Source organism: Cygnus atratus, chromosome 3 (assembly GCF_013377495.2).
Source record: "Cygnus atratus isolate AKBS03 ecotype Queensland, Australia chromosome 3, CAtr_DNAZoo_HiC_assembly, whole genome shotgun sequence".
NCBI lineage: Eukaryota > Metazoa > Chordata > Aves > Anseriformes > Anatidae > Cygnus > Cygnus atratus.
Window position 1 is genome coordinate 52,232,102 of NC_066364.1, and position 10,573 is coordinate 52,242,674.

A 10,573-nucleotide genomic window follows, 5' to 3' on the forward strand; every position below is an offset into this window, starting at 1 on the left:
AGCATAAGTGGACATTAAATGATTAAAAAAATAACAGCATGGTGGAAAAAGTGATTAAATGCAGAAAACGTTAAGATGTTTTTGTCTGCAGTCAGTTTCTGAAATGTACCTTAAGAGAAACATTCTCAGAAATATTTAACAAACAGGTAGGTTTTCTAGTCTATTGGAACCATGGTTTGCAAAAACTATCACCCAATCCTAAAATATAGTTTAGTATATAATCCCATCTGGTACAGTTACGTTACCAATTGGGATGCAGGATCAAAGTTTGTTTTACTTCTTCACAAAGTTAACAACTTTTTAGTATAGTAAATATCAGTAATAGCAAGAATCCACTTCAGATGATAAAATTAATAAGTTTCTGGTTATTTGTGAAAGTACCTTGTTCTGTGTTGTTGTTGTTGTTTTGTTGTTTTTTTTTTTTTTTTTTTTTTTTTAAGACTTGTGGAATTAAACTGCATATTAAAAGCAGATTATCAAAACTAAAATTACATTTGTAGAATTTCATGACTGGATACTGCTGATTTAACAAAAATTGTTAAAACTGGCTCATAATGAATCCAGCATTATTTATGGAGGCTTATCTTTTTGTAGTTTCTGACAAGAAAAGAATTGGCAGGTGTTTGTGTTTCAGTCAACTAGAACTGTTATTAGCTGATGCTATGTTACATCTGATACATCTAGATGGTACTAATTTTTCTGCAAAGTAGCCATTAAATCTGAATTCCCTGTTAAGGAGCTGTATTTCTAAAATCGTGCGTACCTGGAGAACATTCTTTTGCAATCTAATGTATAAGAGGAGTAAGTATTAGAGAGTTTAAAGGAATTTATTCTTGTCAAGATCTTGAGTCTGTTCAAAATTTCACCTACTGAATGTCTAGTTCCTTTTTTTTGTTTTTAGTTGAGTAGAGAACTGAAGCTGTAGAGTAGAGCAAGTTCAGTAGGGCAAACACCTGATGACATCACCCTTATTTCTTTGTTCTCTATCATCATTGGAAGGGTTTCTTACAAGCTCTTCCAAATCCAACATAAATGAAAACTGAGTTATCTTAAACAGCAAAAAGGAGTTCTGAGTTGTAACCTAACTCACCTCCAGGCACTTACCTCTGCCAGCAGAGCAGAGGTTATTCCCTCCAGCTTGCAAATGATAAGCCTTTGGAAAGATAGCATCTTCAAATCATAGAACTAAATTTGAAAAAAAGTAACAGGCTGTGCCCAGAGACGCTCCATAACAGGAGACAGAATTTAGAGTTGTGGAAGACTGCAGGAGTAAAAGAAAAGAAATAGGGATTTTGGAAATTGCTACAGGAAGCAGTTGTATGTTATCCTGACTCCCTACTTTGCTTTCTTTGTACCTAAGGAATGTTTCTTTATAGACAGAGTAGCTGCCTTCTCAGCTTAACTGCTACTCATTTAGTATAGTTTTAAAACTATTTTGAACAGCAGAAGGTGCTGCAGAGAATTAAACCTAGAAATACATGGGTTAAGAAATTCAGTTACTTATCCATTAGGATCATTTGGCATGGAAGAAAAGGCATATTACTTGTCAGAAAGAATGGAGAGAGAGGAAAAAAGCAATTGTGTGTGAAGATCATTGATTTTGAATGAATTCAGATGGTTTGGGGTTGCCTTTTTATTTTAATGTGAGGACCACCACTAAGTCTTCATACTTATATTAGTCTTTGAATTCATTATTCTTCTGAAGCAATTAGATTTTGAAAATGTTTTGTTTTGAATTTAGGACTTGATAAAATTGAATTTCTTCAGAGGCATGAAAACCAAGAAATCTACCAAAAGGCTTTTGAGCTCATAGAGCATTACTTTGGTGTTGAAGAAGAGGATTCCAGTATTGCACCTCAGGTGGATGAAAGTCAACAGCAGTTTGTGTTCCAACAGCAGGAGGCTCCAATGGAGGGATTTCAGCTGTAAACTATTAAAGTGAAGAGAAGCATAAAATGTAAACACTTGTAGGTTTTTGTTTATTTGTTTTTTTTCTAGAGGTCTTTTCTTTATGGCCAAAGTTAGAGAAGTTGAGTATGTTTTGCAGAAATAGATGAGGAAAGCAGCTCATGCACTTTTATATTTTGTTAGATACAACTGTTCTTTGTTTTGTATGTGTTTTTTTTCATTCTCATATGTACAGAAAACAACTGTGAGTAATGTCTAAAGTAAAGCATTAAATGTGATTTAACAAGAACTGTTAAGCTAAGACTCGGTAGGATTTTAGGCAGTGGTTCTGAATTTTTCATGTAGTCTCAAACTGCATATCAGCAATACAGTTACTGACAGTTGCATTTTTGGCAGTAGGCTTGACTTGCCCAGTCTATCAGATCTACCTCTTGTATTGAAGCAAAAACTTTGCTTCAGAACTAAGGCATGAAATAAAGATGAGCTTTTAAGAAGCTGAATTGGAATGTGAAAAATATTTATTTAAATTGTGAAACTTCATACATTATTTACTTTACAACACACTGTTGGAATTTATTTATAAAATGTATTTAAAGACATAATAGATATATCTATAATGCTAATTACGCAATATAACAAACATATTTCAGAATCATTTGGGAAGAGGACTGTTTCAGAGGTTTCCAAATTGGAATCAGCAGAGAGCTTGCTTGTCATTTGATGCTTGCTCTGTAACTAAAGCTGCTAAATGGCATTAGAAGTCAGCCACAAATACAGTACTTTGCTGTGAAAGCAGTTGCTGTAGTTACCGCAAGAATGCTGCAATTATGAATGACAGAGATGGTCATTTGCAGAGTTGGAAATACAAAGCAGATGGTTTACAGCTGTCTCCTGCCAAACACCACTTTAGTTTGAGAAACGTTGCAATGTTTGCCTTTCTAGTAACGGTAGCCTCTTAAAAGTCGAGACAGTAGGTGTTACGTTTTTGACCAAATAGGGCTACTGCCATTTGAATTGTTCTTTCAGTTAGCTAACTCGGTTTTCTTTTGGTAAGAATAGAAATACTGCAGTGAAGAATGAACAGAGAATCACTCCAGCTGAATGAAAATTTGTTGTACTGTAAATAGCATTAGGTATGTGGACACCAAAACTAACTAGAAGTTACTGTATTCTAAATATTTAGGCTCTACAATACACAGTGTTTGCTGTTTAAACACTAAAAGAAACAAAATTCTAATATCCACATCAACAGTTTTGAATACAGAAAAACGTATGCTGTGCTTGGACTTGCATATAGTGTTTCTGGAATATTAGTAGTATGTCTCATTTGAAGAAATTAATTCTTTGGGTTAACTAAAGTATGTTTCTTTACCTGTAATTAATGTATTAACATCGAACTCCTGGGTTAAGTGAAATCTTTGGCATATGGCAGCATTTCATATTTCATAAAAAGCTGCAGTTCAAACACCAAATTACTTATCCCACGGCACTGTGCTTGTCACTAATCAGTATCTTAATGCACTGAAAAATACAGGTTCAAGGTGGTATCATTTACCATACCATTTTATATTTAGAATTTTTGTATGTGCAAGTTAAGATTCTAAGATGTTTCACTTTGATGTTACAGCAATATATACTATATTGTATTTGAATGTGGGACTTGAAGTGGATTTTTTACGATTAATGGTCAGTTTTGACTAAGCTGTAACTGGCAGGAAAGAAACCTCTTTTTGAAGTCTTTTTACTGGAATTTAGAGGTGTAAGAAGAGTGTATATAAGGAGTGCTGTTACTTTACAAACTCTGGATAATGAGATATTTTAGCAAATGACACTTTAAACCTAGATTTGTACAGCATACAACAATTTTGAGTAGTGTAATAATACTGAGTACAGCTGCCAAATTTTCAGATGTTAGATGATTGTATTTGTGCCCTTTTTACTCTTAGAGTTTTAGGATTTCATATACTGATCTTCCTTCCCCCCATTGGTTCAAAGTACAGGGTAGTGATCATGGAAGTCTACCAGGATTACTAGTAAGTGCTAAATTCCAATGTTCTTCTAGTGTTTAAAAAAATTATTCAGGTAACAGGGTATTCCATTGTGTCTAACAAACTTGTTTTGATAATGTTACATAACCAGCTGTGCCTGCTTTTATTTGGAGGACCCTGTAAACATTACATTTATAAGCCCCTCTAACTTAAACCAAATCTGACCTATAAAGATCTTGATTAAAAGACTTGAAAATTTAAGGAGGGGATATATAAAGTATTATATTTGTTTTGAAAGAATGTCTTCGGTCTTGTGGATATATTAATCTGTGAACAGTTAGTGACTGCACTTTATGCATTTAGAAAAATATATTTCATGCCTCTGATATATTTAAGTGTAATAGTTTAAAAGGGAACTAAAATTGATGGACTTTGGCTAATAAAACCATAAATTAAACTCAACACTTTCTTTACCCTGAAGTTAAAAAAAAATATATATATATATATATATATCATTAGTTATTCTTTAAACTATAAAATACAAGATGGCCTTTCCTGTTTTATCATTGGATTTATTTCATGTTTTGTTTAAAAGCACATTAATTAACACTATAAAGCCAGAGATGACGTCTTACGGACAGCTCTGGTGTAATCATTTGCACGTAGGGGTGTGAACATGATAACGTTGCCTAAGCAGATGAAAACAGGGGAGGCAGGGGAGTATTTTGGCATTTTATGATGTACTGAAGTGCCCCGTTATTTACAAAGTCTGTTTCAAAATCCAGGGTTTTGGCTTGGGGGGTCTTGGTATTAAAAGGGTACCACTTGTTCTGCTTAAATGTGAATACCAGCTAGCTAATCTATGCAACTATGCAAAGCATAAGATTTTTTTTTTTCAGTTCCCTACTCTTGATACACTGAATCATATCTAATTTCTTCATCATTGCACTTTTGTCTGAGGACTGGTTCATAAAGCTTTTTAATTTTCTAGTATTTGCTTTAAACACTGTTGCTAGCAGCAATCAGAACATAGTAATAATGTTGGCACAAAAATAAGTTAGCTGTAGAACAAGTTTGCAACTGGAAAATATTTATTGTCGGGTCTGTCTTTTAAAAAAAAAAAAAAAGATGCACTATTGTCTTTCCTCTATGATTATTCCTCAGTTGGTTTAAAGTTACGAAATTTTACAACTGAGGATTTTTGTAATAGGTCTCCCAATTGATATGTAAATCTTAACTTTGACCTCAAGAGTTCGCTGAAATTTCAAATGAGATATTTCAGTTACTTACAGCACAAGATCTTCGTATAATGTGTAGAAACCGAAATACCTGTATTAACTTTAGATAGTAATAGTGCATCTTTTAAATTCAGGCCAAAGGCCCATTACTGTAACAAAACACATACGAGTAGTATGCAATATTATGGAATGTTAAATCTCCAAATACCATACAGAAAACAATAAAACCTATTTTGCAGAAGTTTATTGTATTTATTTAGTGTTTTAATAAATGCGGCTTCTTAAACTAGAAAACACAAATGCCATTTTGAATACAACACTGAGTCAAATGAATTCAAAATGGCTGTTTTCTGCACTGTAAAGCTATGCACTACCACCAGACAAAACTTTTTGGTTAGATATTTACAAAACATATTTAAACATATACTTGTATGAGTCACAGCCCTGTCTTCACATGCAGAACTGACCACCTGGGGGAATTCTCATGAATTTTGTAAGGACTTGAGAAATCGTGGAATTACCAGTCTGTTTCCCTTGCCCTCACTTGCCCAAACCTCCTGTCAGTATATAAAATCTGAAATATTCTGGCTGATGAATTTGTTATGTACTTAGAATTGCATGCCTCATTTTTGCAATGTCAGTACTTTCATAGAACGGCTTGGATTGGATTGGAAGGGACCTCAGAGATCATCTAGTTCCCACCCTCCTGCCACAGGCAGGGATGCCACCCACTATGTCAGGTTGCCCAAAGCCCCATCCAACCTGGCCTTGAACACCTCCAGGGATGGGGCATCCACAGCTTCTCTGGGCAACCTGTGCCAGTGCCTCACCACCCTCTGAAGAATTTCTTCCTAGTCTCTGATCTAAATCTCCCCTCTTTTAGTTTAAATCCATTCCCCCTCGTCCTATCGTTAGCCAACTGAGCAAAGAGTTATTCCCCATCTTTTGTAAGTCCCCTTCAAGTACTGAAAGGTTGCAATAAGGTCCCCACAAAGCCTTCTCTTCTGTAGGCTGGACAGCCCCAGCTCTCAGCCTTTCTACGTAGAAGAGAACTGCTTGGTCTTTGCTGTATTTAACCTTTCACTCAAAAATACAACTAATCTTTCAGTAAGGAACTTCAATCTGTGTAACAGAGCTCAAAATCAAGCCTGAAAGAAGGGTTTTAGGGCAGATAATGAGATAGTGGAAACTTGGCAAGCCCCTTACCTTCCATTCTCAGGAAACTACCTCATCTCCTCTGAAATTAATTACTGGTTTTAATCATATGCAACGAGTATGTATAGTATCTTTTATAAAGACCTCAATTTCTTTCTGTGATCTTGTAACTACTACTGTTAGCTCCAGTGTGTGCAATACTGTAGTTGCCCATTTATTGGTGAAATCCCTAACCGTTCTTGGTGACAGTTAACTTTGCTCCTACAAGAACATTTGGCACCTCACGTAAAGTTACTTTGTCTTTGACTCCGCTGCTAGCGCAGCCTCTTTCCGCCACTTGGCCTTCTTTGCCAAATTCCAGCTTGTTAAGGACTCATGACGTGCAGCAGCCTGTAGAAGGAAAACACCTCCTGAAGAGTAATGTTATGAATAACATCACACAGGGAAAGCTATCAAATCTCAGGAAACACCACCCACTTACTGCTTTATTTCCAGGATAACAGGAATGTTATCTGAGACTATGGCAGCTGTAAGTTGCTACTCTTTGAATTTTCTCCATTAACTTCTCACTGAATTACATCATTTCTAAATATGCTACATGTTAGCTAGCTAGCCATATACTCACCTTTTTTGCTGAAGCAATCACTGCAAAACAGGCAACAATGGAAAGGCCAATCATGATGTAACAAGCTTTAACTCGAGCTTTGTTCCTTGCCCTGTCTAGCATCTCTGGCCTGCAATTAAAGTTTTTGAATTGAATCATTAAAAAAAAATAAAAATGAAGCATCACTCAAGACATCATGAACAGCAGAGTAAAAAATAAAGTAGTTTGTAAAGCAAGCATCTTTAGATTGCTATAGTGTTTAGTTTTTTGTTTTGTGCCACCAAAGAGCTTTGTATTTTGTGACCCTAATCAATTTCCAATGGAAAAACAACATTTAATGCATTTAGGAACATTTTCAGCTGGAAAAAAAAATAATAATAAAGGTTTATTAGTGTAGTAAATATTTGCACTTAAATACTTGGGCTAATAGTACCAGAAATCCTACCTTAAGATCTATATAGATATAGTGAAATGTGAGGGGGTTTGGGGGAGTATCTATTTTAATCTGATAGAAGAATATATGTGGCGCTAACAAAAAATGATGAAAGCAAGTTCCTTGATTATCCAAAATAATCTTTATAAATGTATTGCTGTCATACCTAACCTGTTGAGATGTCATCCTGTACACTGTAGTTTAGGGACTTTACATACTTAGATATGTGATTACAGCAGAGTCTGTGTTGCTCTGAGCTAGAATTTTTAGTGAGTTCTTTAAAAAAGCCGCAGCTTTATTGTTTAAAGTCGTCAGCTGATGTCAGCCTGCTCGCTATTACAAGAACACATACCTAAAGATTAATTTTCCTCGTCATCAAAGGCAAAAGTAAGTAATGAAATCTGCCCTTGCTTTTGGCTGTAGTTGCTGTAAGAGGGGCATTCTGCAGCCCAGCAAGCTCAGCTGGTGCAGCTCCCATTCGCATTTTCGGTTCCAAGAAGTAGGCTGCGTGCTGCTGAGCACCAGGAGTGCAGGACCTCTCCATATCACTACAGTCCTCACAAGACTTTCAGCTAAGCCATCTCCTGAGCCAGGCGTTATACTTGGCAGTACTGTTTTTAGGATGTTCCATTATAATACCGGCTGTGCACTATTTTCATATTTTCTTAAATTGACTTTATATATGCATGTATCCATTACTTCTCTCAAAGGCTTAATGGAATGGTGGAGGGCAAGTCATGAGCAGGTATGCCACACTACCCCCCTGTCCAACAACACACACACGCACACATTATGCATGGCAGGTTTCTTGTTGATAACTAACAGTACCTGTGGTTTTAAGTCACCACTTTCGTGGTGTACAGTGGTAAACACAACCTCTTTAAAACAAACCGCACTACAGATCAGTGCATAAAACCATTAATCTAGAATCCATTTGTAAGAACAAAAGCAAAACTGTAAATGTTATTAGTCTGGCTTATTAACCTAATCGTATTTCATAGTACACTAATTGAAAATCTTCTGAAGCAGATTTTCACTTTCTCCTTGCTTTCTGCCTCTGCTTTAAGGAAAGCAGACCTTATTATCATCTCTAATTGCACATTAGGGCCTGTGTTACTCAACCCTTCATCAAGACTTTGGTTAAACCTGTGAAGTCCTAACAGCTCTTTGCTGTTGTTTTAAACATTTTGACCAAGGGCTGCAGATTTGAGCCTTAGTACTAAATATCTTCAGCTGCTAGATTTTGTTCACAGGTAACGGTACCTTGCAATTCTTTATTGACTGTTAAAGGAGTGACACTGTTCAGCTTCAATGTCATAAAATTAGCTTCTTTTAGAATATTATGATGATTTCTAAAAAGATGTTGCTTGTGCAGAAAACAGAAAGTGGTGAGGCCAGAAGCAAGTGATTTGTTTGCATGTGTGTGGATCAGCAGAGGCACGTGCCTTTAAAAACATCTCTCCATGATTTCAATTGCCCAACCACTCAAAGCTTTTATAGCTGCCTGAACCTTTCCCTAAGGGGACACTGTCAGATAAACATGGAGCAAAAGATGTGGGACCCTCTAGAAAGCTGCTGCCCAGCTTGGGAAACAGCAGCATTGCTGTCAGGAACAAACAGTAAGAGGAACAGCTAGAGGATGCACTTGCTGCTTTGCACGGCTCTGTAAGCTGCTTGTGCTGAACCTACCACCCTAGGCAGGGACATACTGTGATGACAAAAAGCTGTGTCCCAGAGAGAGACACGATTGTACCTACCACAGCCTAAGAAAAAGGCCGTGGCTGGCATTGCAGGGGTTTCATACCTTCCCTTGGGGAACAGTAACTTCCACCAAGTTGAGGTGAGAAGCAGGTCAACGCGAGGCGAAGACTACATCAAGTACTTGGTTTTCCTTGGATTTGCCTTGGGGAGGAAGGGATGTTTTTCTCATAACCTCTGTATCTATTTTTTTTTCCTCAAATTCTTCTTCAAGCTATAATAAATTCTAATTTGGTTGATGTAATCATTCTGGGACTGTCAGCTCCCTTAGAGCCATTTATGGGAGCTATAAACAGAACATAGTTTACTAATAACTTCCTTCTCTGGTTACACATTAGGAATAAACAAAATAAACAAAACATTTTATATATATACACACACACATTGTCTACATAAACATACATGTGCGCACACACATGCACACATATATATGACCAAGGCTATCTACCCATGATCCAATTCTTAATCATAGGCTATGAGATCTCCAATAAGGGATGCTTTTTCTTTCTAACCTATAACCTGCACAGGAAACTCTTCTGCCCTCTAATTTGTTTCAAAGTTTTCGGTGTTGAAGCTACTGGCTGGTTCAAACCCCTCAGAAAACTCAGGCACACCCCACCTCTTTCCCTTCGGCTCAGCAGGACCGTGCCAGCACACTTACGGGATCCTTGGAGGAATCTCTTCTTCCGTCTTGAAGCGGCCGGTCCAGAGGAGGATTTTTCTGTCGAACTTGGAGGGTTTGTAACTCGCAACCACCTTGTGAGCCTGCTCAGCTTGGAGAAGAGAAACAAACAAACCACGGCACCGCGTGAGCCTGTCAAGGGTGGGAAGGGAACCCCCTCTTCCAGCCCCTACCGGTCGCTGGGGGAATCAGGCTGGGGGACTCAGACCCCAGCGGGCGTCTCTGGGGTTCTCCGTCGCCCTTCCACCTCACCTCTGGGCACCTGGGCCGGGAGGCGAACAGAGGCGAAGCCCCGAGCTGCCTCGCCCCCCACCCGCCCCATCCCGTCGGGGAGCCCCGTGCTGACCCCGGCCCCCCGCAGCAGCCCTGCCCTTACCGCGGCCGGCTCCGGGTCCCCGGGCGGGCCCCCCTGCGGTGGCAGCCGCCGCTCCCCGCATGGCGGCCGGGCGGGTCGGCGGGGCCGGCAGCAGCCGCCCGGGGCGGAGGCACGGCGGGAGCATGGCCGGGCCTGGGTCTGCACGGCGGGCACAGACACGGACATGGACACCGCCACGGACCAGGCCCCGCCTTGAGGGGCCGCCGGGGAAGCCGTCCCCCGAGGGGGGCCGCGGGCAGCCCGCTGCTAGGGGCGGCCCCTCGGGCCTCGAAGCCGGCCCCGAGAAGCCGCCTCTCGCCTCGCCTCGCCTCGCCTCGCCCGGCGCTGCCCTGGAAGCGTCGAGATGAAAATCACGCGAAAAGGGAGCCCCGGGGCAGCCGGCTTCGAGCCTCGGCGCAGGGTGGGCCCGGGTCCCTCAACACCGACCTGCA

The 10,573-nt window shown here is 39.3% G+C and overlaps 2 protein-coding genes across 2 annotated transcripts in view; one reads left to right on the forward strand and one right to left on the reverse strand.

The window, feature by feature from the left end:
* KPNA5 (karyopherin subunit alpha 5) overlaps positions 1 to 5,375 on the forward strand; it is a 20,772-nt gene extending 15,397 nt beyond the window's left edge. Inside the window, exon 14 of the mRNA XM_035538392.2 lies at positions 1,742 to 5,375. Coding sequence (XP_035394285.1) covers positions 1,742 to 1,929 — 188 coding nt within the window. The 3' untranslated portion in view covers positions 1,930 to 5,375. The remainder of the gene's footprint in view (positions 1 to 1,741) is intronic.
* A 1,205-nt stretch (positions 5,376 to 6,580) lies between these two features.
* Positions 6,581 to 10,266, reverse strand: FAM162B (family with sequence similarity 162 member B). Its single transcript, XM_035538655.1, has 4 exons — positions 10,143 to 10,266; positions 9,746 to 9,857; positions 6,915 to 7,023; positions 6,581 to 6,679 (listed from the first exon to the last, which is right to left on the reverse strand). The coding sequence occupies exons 1-4, from the start codon at positions 10,264 to 10,266 to the stop codon at positions 6,581 to 6,583; spliced, it is 444 nt and encodes a 147-aa protein (XP_035394548.1).
* Positions 10,267 to 10,573: the final 307 nt, after the last annotated feature.

Coding starts and splice junctions, on each gene's coding strand:
- FAM162B (XM_035538655.1), bottom strand. CDS start 10,266: ATGCTCCCGCCGTGCCTCCGCCCCGGGCGGCTGCTGCCGGCCCCGCCG. Junction 7,024..9,745: donor GAGATTCCTCCAAGGATCCC/GTAAGTGTGCTG, acceptor CTTTAATTGCAG/GCCAGAGATGCTAGACAGGG. Junction 6,680..6,914: donor TGATTGCTTCAGCAAAAAAG/GTGAGTATATGG, acceptor TTCCTTCTACAG/GCTGCTGCACGTCATGAGTC.